Source organism: Oncorhynchus keta, chromosome 6 (assembly GCF_023373465.1).
Source record: "Oncorhynchus keta strain PuntledgeMale-10-30-2019 chromosome 6, Oket_V2, whole genome shotgun sequence".
In the NCBI taxonomy this organism is placed as follows: Eukaryota; Metazoa; Chordata; class Actinopteri; order Salmoniformes; family Salmonidae; genus Oncorhynchus; species Oncorhynchus keta.
Window position 1 is genome coordinate 26,615,278 of NC_068426.1, and position 16,318 is coordinate 26,631,595.

At 46.9% G+C, this 16,318-nt stretch overlaps 1 protein-coding gene across 2 annotated transcripts in view; it reads left to right on the forward strand.

Annotated features, from left to right (window-relative positions):
- LOC118385296 (tyrosine-protein kinase ABL1-like) overlaps nt 1-15,995 on the forward strand; it is a 54,982-nt gene extending 38,987 nt beyond the window's left edge. For both annotated transcript variants that reach the window (XM_035772321.2, XM_035772322.2), the window contains exons 2-11: nt 2,670-2,834; nt 5,992-6,287; nt 8,002-8,274; nt 8,637-8,721; nt 8,838-9,015; nt 10,845-11,029; nt 12,200-12,352; nt 12,798-12,887; nt 13,111-13,236; nt 13,390-15,995. In XM_035772321.2, coding sequence (XP_035628214.1) covers nt 2,670-2,834; nt 5,992-6,287; nt 8,002-8,274; nt 8,637-8,721; nt 8,838-9,015; nt 10,845-11,029; nt 12,200-12,352; nt 12,798-12,887; nt 13,111-13,236; nt 13,390-14,996 — 3,158 coding nt within the window. In that variant the 3' untranslated portion in view covers nt 14,997-15,995. The remainder of the gene's footprint in view (nt 1-2,669; nt 2,835-5,991; nt 6,288-8,001; nt 8,275-8,636; nt 8,722-8,837; nt 9,016-10,844; nt 11,030-12,199; nt 12,353-12,797; nt 12,888-13,110; nt 13,237-13,389) is intronic.
- The last annotated feature ends 323 nt before the right edge of the window (nt 15,996-16,318 follow it).

The window sequence follows — 16,318 nt, forward strand, 5'->3', positions numbered from 1 at the left end:
CAGACCACCATAGTCCCTGTGCCCAAGAACACTAAGGTAACCTGCCTGAATGAATACTGACCAGTAGCACTCACGTCTGCAGCCATGATGTTCTTTGAAAGGCTGGTCATGGCTCACATCAACACCAGTATCCCAGAAACCCTAGACCCACTCCAATTTGCATACTGCACCAACAGATCCACAGATGTTGCAATCTCTATTGCTCTCCACTATGCCCTTTCCCACCTTGACAAAAGGAACACCTATGTGAAAATGTTATTCATTGACTACATCTCAGCGTTCAACACCGTAGTGCCCTCAAAGCTTATCACTAAGCTAAGGAACCTGGGACTAAACACCTCCCTCTTCAACTGGATCCTGAACTTCCTGACGGGCCGCCCCCAGGTGGTAAGGGTAGGCAACAACACATCTGCCACGCTGATCCTCAACACAGGGGCCCCTCAACGGTGTGTAGTCAGTCCCCTTCTGTCTCCCTGTTCACTCATGACTGCATGGCAGGCACGACTCCAACACCACCACCATTTAAGTTTGCCGATGACACAACAGTGGTAGGCCTGATCACCGACAACAATGAGACCGCCTATAGGGAGGAGGTCAGAGACCTAGCCGTGTGGTGCCAGGACAACAACCTCTCCCTCAAAGTGATCAAGACGAAGGAGAGGATTGTGGACTACAGGAAAAGGAGGGCGAGCACGCCCCTATTCTCATCGACAGGGCTGTAGTAGAACAGGTTGAGAGCTTCAAGTTCCTTGGTGTCCACAACAACAAACAATCATGGTCCAAATACACCAAGACAGTCGTGAAGAGGGCACGGCAAAGCATATTCCCCCTCAGGAGACTGAAAAGATCTGGCATGGGTCCTCAGATCCTCAAAAGGTTCTACAGCTGCACCATCGAGAGCTGATTGCATCACTGCCTGGTATGGCAACTGCTCAGCCTCCAACCGCAAGGTGGTAGGTACATCACTGGGGCCAAGCTTCCTGCCATCCAGGACCTCAGGCGGTGTCAGAGGAAGGCCCTAAAAATTGTCAGACTCCAGCCACCCAAGTCATAGACTGTGCTCCCTGCTACCGCACGGCAAGCGGTACCGGAGTGCCAAGTCTAGGTCCAAAAGACTTCTTAACAGCGTCTACCCCTCAAGCCATAAGACTCCTGAACAGCTAATCAAATGGCTACTCAGCCTATTGGCTACTCAGCCCCCTCTTTTACACTACTCTTTGTTTATTATCTATGCTTATTCACTTTAACTTTACCTACATGTACATATTACCTCGACTAACCTGTGCCCTCGCACATTGACTCTGTACCGGTACCCCCTGTATATAGCCTCACTATTGTTATTTTACTGCTGCTCTTGAATTATTTGTAACTTTTTTATTTTTTACTTAATACTTATTTTTATTAGCTGCATTGTTGGCTTAGGGCTTGTAAGTAAGCATTTCACTGTAAGGTCTACATCTGTTGTATTCGGCGCATGTGACAAACTTTGATTTGAGATAAAAATCATAACAATCACGGATCCGTGCTCTGCCAGGGTTCAATATATCACAGCATGCCTTTCTCTTGAACTGAATATTTTACTCATAGCTTTTGTCCTTTCTCTCGGGTATCTCTATGGCCTCAGCAGATGATCAAATGCTTCTCTCTGGTCCTAGTGCCCGAGCTGAGGACATGTGTTGTGAGAGATGCAAGGTGTGGATGTGTGCTGACAGAGGAGCCACAAAATGAAGTCACTGTGTGGGCCAGCCGGGGTTCAGTAAAAATTCCGTCTTCTATCTCTTTCCCCTTTCTCTTTCCTTCTCTATATTTCCACCTCAACTCATTCCAGTTCTGGTAAGCTTGACGTAGCATCCAAAGCCCTCTGAGTCACATTATTTGAGTATAATGAGCGTAATCTGTGGCTGAAGTGTCGATTATCTCTTACGGTGTTATTCCAGTCCTAATTGGAAGCTTAACGCAGCTCGAATTTCCCCTCTCACTACAAAATTATGATGGGCCAACTCTTATTGGAGAGTCTTGTTATTGAAAACAAAGTCTTAAAATTGAAAGGAAAGCCTGGAACTCCAGGAAATGAATCGTACAGGTGGTGGAGAGGTGGACTATGTTATTGGACTTCATTAAAGAACTCAGTTAATGTTGCTGCCTTTAATACCATAGTCAAATCACAGTAGCTGTGCAGTCCAGGACAATGGTGCAACCATGAAACCTTTTTCGGGGAAATGTTCCTTCGATGTGACGTGGGGAGGTTCTCTGGAGTATATATTGTTTTAAATGCACAGAACGCATACAGGTGTGAATGTGTTTGTGTGTCCATGGAATAGACTGAAGCAGTGACAATACCTGTTCTGAAATGCCAGCACATTGACATGGTTTTTTTCTGCTTTCTCTGTTTATATTTGATGGGTGCAAGTCTGTTTCTGCTCTCTTGCCAAATCCTGATGGCTTTGACGTTATGCATGACCAGGTGTGGAATGACAGCTAAACAGACTGGAACCCAGGCTGTGTTTCTTTGACAAGGTGATAGGAAGGATATTTGCCTGATTAGTTGTTGGTTTATTTAACACGGAGGTGATCGACTCTCTCCAGATCTCTCTCTTTCCCCCAAAGTCCACTTGTTTTAATAGATAAAGACATGTTCTAACGCCGGACCTGTCTGTTGTGTGTTCCAGAAGCTCTCCAGAGACCAGACTTTGAGCCCCAGGGTCTGACCGAAGCGGCCCGCTGGAACTCAAAAGAGAACCTGTTGGCCGGACCCAGCGAGAATGACCCCAACTTGTTTGTTGCTCTTTATGACTTTGTGGCCAGTGGGGACAACACTCTCAGCATAACTAAAGGTAAGAAGAACATGGTGTGTGTATGTGGGGAGACGAGAGATTCTCTTTTGTGGGAGTTGGGATCAATATCTTAAAATTCTTGTCAATTCAGGAATTGAGTTTCACTACTATGACGTGACATGAAATGGAACAGCCCCCAGCTCTGCGCTGTGAGTCTGTCTCTGTGAGAATACATTCATTTTCCATCCAGACAGCTGTCAGAAAACCGTTTCTGTGCTCTGAAACGATTAACAATAAAACCGTCCATCATAGCCCAGAGAGCATCAGGCTTTGTGAAAATACTCCCTCTGGGCATATTGTGGTCAGGGATCTGCCTCAGTCATTGGTCATGGGGTCAATGTGCAATACGGCCCTCAGCAGCAGCAGTTAAACAGGACAGACAGTATGCGTGAGCATAATTGTTTTTATTTTCCTTAAACTTGTGACTGTGCTGAGATGGGTACAGTGTCCTCCCAGGGGGATGGGGAGGGTTTAGACGGTGACGTATCTGACTGGAAATCCACATATTTGCGTCCCGTTCCCTATCTCTCCCTATGACGCTTACATCCTGGCTGTCCGCTCACACACGAGTTCTTTCCAATGGAGCAGCTGGAAAACAATTGCAGGAGAGAGTGTGATGGAGGATGGGATGTAGAGATTCACTTTAAAGGACCAGGAAATACAGATCCCAAAAATGTTATGTAATATATGAAATAAGGTATTTTTTAAATTTTTTTATTTAACCTTTATTTAACTATGCAAGTCAGTTAAGAACCAATTGTTATTTACAATGGTGGCCTGGCAAAAGGCCTCCTGTGGGGACAGGGATTGGGATAAAAAAAAATATATATATATGTGTATGTGTATGTGTGTGTGTGTGTGTGTGTGTGTGTATGTATATATATATATATAGGACAAAACACATCACGACAAGACAACACTACATAAAGAGAGACCTAAGACAGCAACACAGCATGGCAGCAACACATGACAACACAGCATGGCAGCAACACATGACAACACAGCATGGCAGCAACACATGACAACACAGCATGGCAGCAACACATGACAACACAGCATGGCAGCAACACATGACAACACAGCATGGCAGCAACACATGACAACACAGCATGGCAGCAACACATGACAACACAGCATGGCAGCAACACATGACAACACAGCATGGCAGCAACACATGACAACACAGCATGGCAGCAACACATGACAACACAGCATGGCAGCAACACATGACAACACAGCATGGCAGCAACACATGACAACACAGCATGGCAGCAACACATGACAACACAGCATGGCAGCAACACATGACAACACAGCATGGCAGCAACACATGACAACACAGCATGGCAGCAACACATGACAACACAGCATGGCAGCAACACATGACAACACAGCATGGCAGCAACACATGACAACACAGCATGGTAGCAACACATGACAACACAGCATGGTAGCAACCAGAGGTGGGACCAAGTCATTGTTTTACAAGTCCCAAGTCAAGACAGGTAAGTCCAAGTCAAGTCCCAAGTCCTAAACTTTGAGTTTTGAGTCCTGAACAAGTCATAATGTGCTCTTCACCAAATGTAATACCATTTAATATTTTTAACAAGAGTAATACTATATTACATTTACGCAAATCATGAATACTTTAAAAAATATCTATAGATTTATTACTTTCCAAATATATGTTATTTCCATGGAAATACATGGGTAGCCATGAGAAAGACCCCCCCCCTAATCCCATTATCGAGGATCGCTATGGGGCGCAATCGGGCGATGCGCCCCATTGTACACAATCGCCCAACCTTAACACACCCACACACACTCTCTGTGTGTGGTTACAGGAGCCTTATGTCAATGGTTTTAGGAACAGCAGTAACATCAGGCAGGATTTAGGCTACCAACTGCCTAGCCAGTTGTAGCTTAATCTTGGGTGCAATGATCACGTTCCCTCACTGACTGACTGTGGAGGCTCATTGATTCAACGTTATGTTAGCCTACATGCTACACTAGCAAAGTTATAAATTATATAGCTGTTGACTTTTTGTTGATACAGCGTCGACTTTATATCCGAAAATAATAATTTTGGGTATCATCTTTCCAAGGGCTCCATCTGAATTCACCCGCCGACGGTCCTCTGCACTGCTACGCACAGCTTTTTCTCAGCTGGCACAATTTGATTGGCTGCTGTCCGATTCAAACTGTAATCCATTAAATGAAGAGTTGATGCGCTGCACTTTTTTTAATAGCATCATTTTTTATATTTGGGCTTGGGGAGGGTATCAAGTCAGTTCGAGTCAAAAGGCTCAAGTCCAAGTTAAGTCCCGAGTCATTGGTGTCAAAGTCGAGTTGCAAGTCATCATATTTGTGATTCGAGTCTGACTCTTGTCCAAGTCATGAGACTCAAGTCCACACCTCTGGTAGTAACACAACACAGCCCAACATGGTAGCAGCACAAAACATGGTACAAATCTAATTTATGTAGTCATTTATAATGTTGGGGATAAGCTTACTTCTTAATTAAAGAGTTGGGTTAGATTCATGCCTCCAAATGGAGAAGTTCTTCCAAGTTATTCAGTCCCAGATGAATCTTAAAGTTTAGAAATAAGTATATTAACAGCTATTGAAAATAGTATTATTGTAGTTTTATGCTGAGCCGCTATGTAAACTTAAGTCTAAAACCAGGGGCAGACTATGATGTCAACCCAGCTAACCTCAAGACCAATGGAAATAAACCCAGTGTCGCAATCTGAGTAAACATTGTATTAGATACAGTGGATTCCTGAGTCAAGGATTGACCAGCCTGGCTCAGTCTCAGAATAGTGAGCATGTTGCATAGTGTCACCTCAGACTAACACTTTCATGTTTCTCTATGACTCCAATGGAAAAACCGTTAGCACAGTCTCCTCGCAAGCGTAGCCTCAATTGTGTATAATGTAGAACCTTTATACAGAACATAGTCACTATACTAGTAACTTATAGCAAGCAACCTTTCTATAGCAAGTCTCTTTTACATGTGAAGTTTATCCTGTAACCAGTTGAAATATAGGCGTACTTGGCGTGGTGTCTATGTAAACCACCTACCATACTCACTGTAGATTTCCCCTGTAGTTTCCCCAAGCCCTGCTTTCACCCTAATGGCATGTCCCCCGTGCAGGAGAGAAGCTGCGAGTTTTGGGTTATAACCATAATGGGGAGTGGTGCGAGGCGCAGACCAACCACGGCCAGGGCTGGGTGCCCAGTAACTACATCACCCCGGTCAACAGCCTGGAGAAGCACAGCTGGTACCATGGGCCTGTGTCGCGCAACGCAGCAGAGTACCTGCTCAGCTCTGGTATCAACGGCAGCTTCCTGGTCAGGGAGAGCGAGAGCAGCCCCGGGCAGAGGTCTATCTCACTGCGCTACGAGGGACGAGTCTACCACTACAGGATCAACACAGCCTCCGACGGGAAGGTGAAGACACACACACACACACACACACACACCCATCCTACCTCTATTCTATCACATCGCCATAGCACATGTTTATATGAAATGAAGCCCCACAGACTATGTCCCCAAGTCCTAAACAGCCACTGCTTTTGTAAGCAGTTGTAAGTGGCCCGGCAGTTGTATGTGGCCCGGCAGTTGTAAGTGGCCCGGCAGTTGTAAGTGGCCCGGCAGTTGTAAGTGGCCCGGCAGTTGTAAGTGGCCCGGCAGTTGTAAGTGGCCTGACTGTCAGTGGGCTTTAGTGGAGGTCTCCACAGAGCAGCTTATTCTACCCCCTCTGGGAAAGGCTCATTTAGAGAGGACATGGCAGGTCTGGAGCTGATTGGCCTACGTTCCAACACTCTAAAATGGCCTCTCCTTCATGACCACTGACCTCAACAGGTACCAGAAAGATGCTGGGGACCAAATCCAGGAAAGATGCAGGGAGTGGGAAAAATAAGTACCCAATAGTGCAGTATCAACCAAGTATATTTTCACCTCGATCATCTTTCATTGTAGAAGCCTATCCTCTCACGTATTTTCTACCTCAATTTGACGGGGGCTTGAAGGAAAGGTTGTATATGACTAGGACCCTGCTTGTGTGCTACACCAACCCTTATAAGTGGTCATGAGGAAAGGAGACCGAGTAAGAAGCCTTATATGAACATTAATCCGTCTGCAGTCTTCTCCCCACTCTTGACCGCAGCATCCCAGCATACCTCACTGCACAGAGGTGAGCAAGAGGATCAGCAGCCACCAGATAAGGACAGACCAGCATATATATATATATATATATATCTATCTCACACACACACATACTTTAACACATGCACACACAGACTTTCAATCTCCCTACCCCCTGCAGTTCCACTATCTCACACTGTGCTTATATTCAGCCGTCTGGAATGCAGACTTTTCCAATATCTGTACCTCACTTCTCCTGTCTGTGGAACACTCCTCATATCACCCCACACAACACAAATTGAGTGATCAACAGTATTCTGATCAGGCCAGATTCCTGTGTTAATGAAATGGATCCCCTGCTGGGATGATTGTCCCTGAGAGACAGGCCCTGCTTACGTAAGTGGTCAAGCTGGAGCTTTAGGCTAAATGTGAGAGAGTTTCTTCATTGTTCAAGACCTTCGGATGCTGCTCTCTTCAGGTTTTTCGTTCACTGTCTACTGAGTCAGTACCTACATACATTATATCCAATTACATTCTGTTAAACTATAAAAAGTAATCCATTTGTGAAGATGTGCAGACTACTATAAAATGTTTCCAGAGTGGAACAGGCCATGCATAGCACACTGACCACAGGATCTGGGACTGAGGTCTTATGTAAGACATGGACAATGGAAAAGACTGTGTCCAGTCAGCTTTGACCAAGATCCCTCACCAGAGATTGTGTGCAGTTGGGAAGTGCTCTAAGTGCTTTTTGAGAGTGCTGCTGCTATTCTACATATTATCCAGCCAGTTCAGTTGCTTCATTTTTACAGAAGAATATATCTACTTGTTCATATGATACTTGCTGCAGCATATGATAATAAGATGTTAATTTATCAGACACTTTTAATTTACAGTGACCTAAGTAACTTGAGCTGGAATTAAAAACACAACTCTGGTGTTTCTGAATCTCCTTACTGTTATTGGCTAAACAGTCATAGAATGTAAACTCAAAACGGCCTATCCCTCTCTCCAGCTATACGTGTCATCTGAGAGTCGTTTCAACACCCTGGCAGAGCTGGTGCACCACCACTCCACGGTGGCTGACGGCCTCATCACCACGCTGCACTACCCAGCGCCCAAACGCAACAAGCCCACCATCTACGGCGTGTCACCCAACTATGACAAGTGGGAGATGGAGCGCACCGACATCACCATGAAGCACAAGCTGGGAGGAGGGCAGTATGGAGAGGTCTACGAGGGGATCTGGAAGAAGTACAGCCTCACCGTGGCCGTCAAGACCCTCAAGGTACGCAGGGAGACGGGACGTGTCTCTGGGGTTTGTTGGGAGTTCAGGGAGTGAGATTGGACCATCAGAATGAGTTAAAGACAATATTGTCTGTTAGCTGCTGAAATATTAGTTAGGCAGTTGAAGGATAAGAGTGGCGTTTCAGATGATGGGATCTGAGCCTGGTAACTGTGCTGAGTGTACCACGTAGGTGTAGAACAGAGACATCTGCTGAGCAAACATTCTTATTGGAAAGCTTCTAGAGGTAGTTCCATGTTGGGAACAGGTCACGATGGCCTATAGTCTAGATGTAGCTATCCGTTTGAATGTCTTTTCTCCTGATGTGTGTGGTTGACCATCTAGTCCTGTTTTCACCCACTCAGGAGGACACCATGGAGGTGGAGGAGTTCCTAAAGGAGGCTGCTGTCATGAAGGAGATCAAACACCCCAACCTGGTACAGCTACTGGGTGAGTTACTGTGGGACAACACTTTTCAGTTGCAGATGTCCTATAAATGTCTCTTCTTGAAAAGCCACTCTGTACTGCCATTGTCAGTGCTGTAACTGATGTCGTCACTCTGTCAGGCGTGTGCACGCGGGAGCCCCCGTTCTACATCATCACAGAGTTCATGACCCATGGCAACCTGCTGGACTACCTGAGGGAGTGTAACAGGGAGGAGGTGAACGCTGTGGTGCTGCTCTACATGGCCACGCAGATCTCCTCCGCTATGGAGTACCTGGAGAGGAAGAACTTCATCCACAGGTGAGACATGACATTCTCTCTCTTCCCATTTCTTACCCATCACTCATCTTTCCTGCTTCACTCTTTCATCACCTGGCCTTTTCTCCCCCAGACAAAGATATTAGACAGTGTATTTGGAAAGTATTCAGACCCCTTGACTTTTCGCAAATTGTCTTACGTTACAACCTTGTTCTAAAATTGATTTTTTTTATTTTTACCCCTCAATCTACACACAATAACCCATAATGACAAAGAAAAATCTGTTGTTTTTGGTTGCAATTTTTTTCTTTTTTTTCTGATAACATTTCCATAAGTATTCAGACCCTTTACTCAGTACTTTGTTGAAGCACCTTTGGCAGCGATTATAGCCTCGAGTCTTCTTGGGTATGACGCTACAAGCTTAGCACACCTGTATTTGGGGAGTTTCTTCCATTCTTCTCTGCAGATCCTCGCAAGCTCTGTCAGGTTGGATGGGGAGCGTCGCTGCATGGCTATTTTCAAGTCTCTCCAGAGATGTTTGATCGGGTTCAAGTGGGCTCAGGCTGGGCCACTCAAGGACATTCAGAGACTTGTCCCGAAGCCACTCCTGCGTTGTCTTAGCTGTGTGCTTAGGGTCATTGTTCTGTTGGAAGGTGAACATTCTCCTGTCTTGAAGTCCTGAGCGTTCTGGAGCAAGTTTTCATCAAGGATCTCTCTGTACTTTGCGCCGTTCATCTTTCCCTCTCCCAGTCCCTACTGCTAGAAAATATCCCCACAGCATGATGCTGCCAACATGCTTCACCGTAGGAATGGTCCCAGATTTCCTCAAGAGGTGATACTTGTCATTAAGGCCAAAGAGTTGAATATTGGTTTCATCAGACCAGAGAATCTTGTTTCTCATGGTCTGAGTCTTCAGGCACCTTTTGTCAATCTCCAAGTGGGCTGTCATGTGCGTTTTACTGAGGAGTGGCTTCCATCTGGCCACTCTACCATAAAGGCCTGATTGGTGGAGTGCTGCAGATATTGTCCTTCTGGAAGGTTCTCCCATCTCTACAGAGGAACTCTGGAGCTCTGTCAGAGTGACCATTGGGTTCTTGGTCACCTCCCTGACCAAGGCCCTTCTCCCCTGATTGCTCAGTTTGGCTGGGCGGCCAGCTCTAGGAAGAGTCTTGGTGGTTCCAAATTTCTTCCATTTTAAGAAGTATGGGGGCCACTGTTCTTGGGGACCTTCAATGCTGAGACATTTTTTGGTACCATTCCCCAGATCTGTGCCTCGACACAATCCTGTCTCGGAGTTCTACGGACAATTCCTTTGACTTCATGGCTTGTTTTTGCTCAGACATGCACTGTCCACTGTGGGACATGTCCTCATGTCCAACCAATTGAATTTACCTCAGGTGCACTCCAATTAAGTTGTAGAAACATCAAGGATAATCAATAGAAACAGGATGCACCTGAGCTCAATTTCTAGTCTCATAGCAAAGGGTCTGAATACTTAGGTAGTTAAGATATGATATTTTTTATTGTTAATTTGCAAACATTTCTAAAAATCTGTTTTCACTTAGTCTTTATGGGATTTTTTAGAAAAGGGCTGTAACATAACAAAGTGGGAAAAGTAAAGGGGTCTGAATACTTTCCGAATGCACTGTATGTGTGCTATTGCTGTCAGATTGACTTTGCCCCAGCATGTTTTATGATGGTCTAGAAGATATGATTTACGTCCTGCCGTCAATTTTCAAGCTTGTCGAGACTCCCCTGCTTGCTCAAGTGTGCACGCAACGCCAACACTTCAAGACATGGATATTAGAAGAGATTGCCATCCAAAATAAAAACATAGTGCTGCCTTTGACGCCATGTTCTCTTTGCTCTAGGGACCTAGCAGCCCGTAACTGTCTGGTAGGGGAGAACCACCTGGTGAAGGTGGCAGACTTTGGACTGAGCAGGCTGATGACGGGGGACACGTACACGGCCCACGCTGGGGCCAAGTTCCCCATCAAGTGGACTGCCCCGGAGAGCCTGGCCTACAACAAGTTCTCCATCAAATCTGACGTCTGGGGTGAGTTTGGAGATGCGACAGTAATTCAAAGACAAATGTATTTAGAATGACTTATACTGAACAAAAATATAAATGCAACATGTAAAGTGAAGATTCCATACGCACAAAAAGCTCTTCTCTAAAATAGCATGATCAATACACAGGTGCACCTTGCGCTGGGGACAATAAAATGGAACCAAAATGTGCCGTTTTGTCACACAACGCCACAGATGTTTTGAGGGAGCGTTCAATTGGCATGCCTACTGCAGGAATGTCCACCAGAGCTTTTGCCAGAGAATTTCATGTTTATTTCTCTTCCATAAGCCGCCTCCAACGGCATCTTAGAGAATTTGGCAGTACATCCAACCGGCCTCACAACCACAGACCACGTGTAACCATGCAAGCCCAGGACCTCCACATTCGACTTCTTCACCTCTGGGATCGTCTGAAACCATCCACCCAGACAGCTGATGAAACTGGGTTTGCACAACCAAAGAATTTCTGCACAAACTATCACAAGCCGTCTCAGGGAAGCTCAACTGCGTGCTTGTCGTCCTCACAAGGGTCTTCACCTGACTGTAGTTCACTGACTTCAGTGGGCAAATGCTCACCTTTGATGGTACAGTAGCACGTGTGCTCTTCATGGATGAATTCCGGTTTCAACTGTACCGGGCTGACGACAGACGGCTTGTGTGGGTGAGCGGTTCGCTGATGTCAACATGATCAGAGGGCTCCATATGGTAAGGGCATATGAATGCAGGCCCATTCTCATGCCATTCATCCTCCGCCATTACATCATGTTTCAGCATTATGATGTACGGCGCCATGTTGCAAGGATCTGTACACAATTCCTGGAAGCTGAAAATGTCCCAGTTCTTCCAAGGCCTGCATTACTCACCAGTCATGTCACCCATTGAGCATGTCTGGGATGATCGACGTGTATGACAGCGTGTTCCTGGCAATATTCAGCAACTTCGCACAGCCATTGAGGAGGAGTGGGACAACAGGCTACAATCAACAGCGTGATCAACTCTTGCCCTAAATTCATTTATTTCAATTGACTGATTTCCTTCTATGAACTGTAACTCAGTAAAATCGTTCAAATTGTTCAGTGTTTACGATCACAATGTCATGAATAGTCGTTTTTGCATGAAAATTGACTCATCTCTGTACTTCATCCCAAACTCCCAGCGTTTGGAGTGTTGCTATGGGAGATCGCCACCTATGGGATGTCTCCGTACCCTGGCATAGACCTCTCCCAGGTGTATGAGCTCCTAGAGAAGGACTACCGCATGGACCGGCCGGAGGGCTGCCCAGAGAAGGTCTACCAGCTCATGAGGGCCTGTGAGTATGCAAAACATTAGGACCACCTGCTCTTTCCATATAGATTGACCAGGTGAAAGCTATGATCCCTTATTGATGTCACTTGTTAAATCCACTGCAAAATGGGGTGCAGTGCAACTCAAAATTAGGAAGGTGTTCGTAATGTTTTGTTCACTCGGTTTACATCGGATAATGGCTGATTAGCACAACCTGGCTGAGCCAGTCAGTACTGGCTAAGTTTGTGTAATGTCTACTGGAATTAAATGATTGACTAGTACCAAACCTCCTTTCCTGGGATTTGTCTTGAAGGGATACAGCTTTTGTAAAATTGACTTTTCATAGGTGAGGAGAATTTATGCAACAGGTTGGGGTTAGTTCAAATGCAACAATAATATATTTTGACTTAATTTAACAATAGCTGTATCCCTTCTAGACATGACTAATTTCCTGTTCGCTCCTCTCCCAGGCTGGAAGTGGAACCCTGCGGAACGGCCCTCCTTTGCAGAGACCCACCAGGCCTTTGAGACCATGTTTCAGGAATCCAGCATCTCTGACGGTGAGAACACCTGTCTCCTGTCACAATTACACACGTTACAGCTGAATTTAAGACAGCAACTACAACTTTAATTTGAGGCATTAGCTGTAGGTTTTGTGCTTGTTGCAAAAAGATCGCACCGAGAGATTTGGGTCATTACCATATGTTTTCCAGTTGCTCTACATTAGAGTAAGTAGTAGGTTAAAACAGTCTCTGATGCTTGTTTGTGTGTATCATGTGACAGAGGTGGAGAAGGAGCTGGGGAAGAAAGGGAAGAAGGTGACACTGGGCCCCATCCAACAGGCTCCACAGCTGCCCACCAAGACCAGGACTCTCCGTAGGAATGTGGACAGAGATGGAGACAGCCCCGGTGAGACTTATCTACCCCTCGTCCGAATACACTGCACCCTAAAGTGGATGGAACACATATTTAAACCGATGCCATTGGGACAATGTTCTACTACATTTTCAATGCTCCAGTGTTTTCCAAACTGATGATTTGCATATCTGTGTGTTCACCCAGACGCCGTGGAGCCGGAGGTGGCTGTGTCCCCCATGCTCCCAAGGAAAGAGCGTCCGTTCCTGGACAGCAACCTGAACGAGGACGACCGCCTCCTGCCCAAAGACAAGGACAAGTCCCGCAACAGCCTCTTCAACCTCATCAAGAAGAAGAAGAAGACTGCGCCCGCCCCGCCCAAACGCAGCAGCTCTTTCAGGGACATGGACGGACACGCGGAGAGACTGGGGCTAGCGCCCGACCCCCGAGACGACTTCAACAACGTCTCTTCAGCCTTCAGTGTTACACATACCATCGACCCCAGCAAGTTCCCGAGTGCTAACAACAATGGGGTAGGGGGTATTACCAACGGGAACCCCACCTACCCAGGCCCCCTGTTTCCCCCGCATCATGCCAGGAAGAAAGGTACGCCAGTGGTGCCCAGTGTAGTGGGTAAAACACCCAATGAGGAGGATATAGTCTCTAACTCCAAGCGTTTCCTGCGCTCCTCCTCGGCCTCTAGCATGCCCCCGGGCTCAGAGCGCACTGAGTGGAAGTCAGTCACGCTGCCACGCGACCTGCATAAAGGCCACTTTGACTCCGGCACCTTTAGGAGCAAGCCCGCCCTGCCACGCAAGAGGGCCAACGAGAAGCCAGAGATCAGCGCCCCTCGCATGGGCACCCTGACCCCCCCGCCCCGCCTGCCCAAGAAGACAGAGGACATGTCAGATGATGTGTTTAAGGACGCTGAGCCCAGCCTCCTGACGCCCAAGCTTGGCAGAAGGCTTCTAGGGTTGGGGGTGGACAGCTCCAAGACCAGCGCCCTGCAGGCCGAGCTGCTCAAGCCCAACGTGTTCCCTGCTTTGGGGGCAGCCGGGGACGAGTGCAGGGCCCGCCGCCACAAACCCAACCTGGACTCCTCCGGCCCCAGGGAGAGAGGCAAGTTCCAGAAGACCAAACCTGCTCCCCCTCCACCCCCCAGTGCCAAGATCTCCCGCAGCCCCACCCACGAGCTCCCCTCACCCACAGATGCTAAAGCCAAGGCCTCAGACCCCCACTACCCATCTAGCTTCAGTGACCAAGTCCGCTCTCCCCTGGAGGCCCACAAGAAACTCAACCTCAACACCACTTCCTCCAAACCACAGCCATTAAAGACCTCCTCCTCTTCAGTGTCTGGCTCTACCTCCAGCCCCCTGGGCTTCTCCTCCCTCAACTCCCCAGGAGACCAGGCCTCTCCCACGGCCTTTATCCCCTTGATGAACACCCGCCGCTCCCTGAGGAAGACACGTGCGCTCCCAGAGCGCCAACCCAACTCGGCCATCACCAGGGATATGGTCCTGGAGGGCACGGAGCAGCTGCGCACCGCCATCGGACGCAACTCTGAGCAGACAGGCAGCCACAGCGCCGTGCTGGAGGCGGGCAAGAACCTGTCCAAGTACTGCGTCAGCTACGTGGACTCCATCCAGCAGATGAGGAACAAGTTTGCCTTCCGCGAGGCCATCAACAAGCTGGAGAGCAGTCTGCGCGAGCTTCAGATCTGCCCTGCTTCCACCGGGGGCGCCAGCGGAGCGCAGCAGGACTTCAGCAAGCTGCTCTCGTCTGTCAAAGAGATCAGTGACATCGTTCAGAGGTAGCAGAGAGGCCACATTGACTGGGATAAAAAGCTGAACCTAACCCCCCCCCTCACTGCATGTAATGTTCCATGGCCGTGTTTCCTCACCGTGGTCGTGCTGAGGTTGAGGGCAGGACATGTTACAGTGCCACTGGACGGTTTAAGCATGACGCACACCTCAGAGGAAGACTTTATTCAGCTTTCCAGGAGGTTGGAGAACACTAAAGACTGGTTACTGTGTTCAAAATTCAGAAGTTAGTTTTCCTTAACTATGGAGACCTGGGCCCAATTCTGCATCAATCATTGTCAATTATGACACTATAGACAAAACGCATGTCACATTCTTTCCTTTACTGTCGTGGTTTACAATGGGAAGTGCACATTGTCTCTACCTTTTTCCCCTTAGCTTGCTGCCGATCTCTGATGTGAATGGTAAAGATGTGCGACTGTCAGTATTGCGCCATAGAGGAAAGACCACCTGGGAACATTTTGCATCTGAATAAAGTGCCTTAACACGATGGGGAATTACTTTGTAATTCTACTGAAAGCCAAACTATAAACAGAGCAGTATGGCCTTACAAATACTGAACACGGTCTCAAACTAAACTAGATGGATCTGAATGTTTCCATCAAGATACACCTTCTGGAGTTGGATGGCTTGTAATAAATGGAGGACATGCATCAATTTGTCTTACTACTTAACAAACCAATGAAATCTCACTGTGTAGTCAGGGGGTGACCAAGACGTGTTTCTTTCCTACTTGTCATTGAAATAATGATTTCAGTTAAATGTACCTTTGCCCTGTCTGACTGCGATGCCATCAACCACAAGCTGCCTTTATTTCAATGTTGACTCCTTGTTTTATTCTTCCCATAAAAATCATGCCACTACTTTCGTTGGATCCGAGCCGCCTCAACATTTTAGACTAATTTTGCTCCTTTGTAAATAAGCACACTTTCTTTTTCCTCTTCCATTTGTTCCTCCCTGTAACATTAAAATACAAAGCAATTTGCAACACAATGTCCTGTGTTTTTACTTCACAGTATCGTTGGAAGTGTGATTGTCCATGGACAATGTGACAAATGACGCAAGCAGAACAGGTTATGTATTTGTCTAGAGCATGTTATCGTCATCTTAATCATGCACAGCTCCTTCAATTTATACATGTACGTTGTGACTCCGATAGCAGAGGTGGGACAGCACAAGGAGCCATCACTAGCCCCTGCAGCCAATCCCCACTCCAATACAACATGGAGTAAAAAAAAAAAAAGACATCTCTCTCCCCTCTTAACAAGAGTTAGGAGGAAATGGACCACACTTTCCCTGTACCCAGAGACTGAACA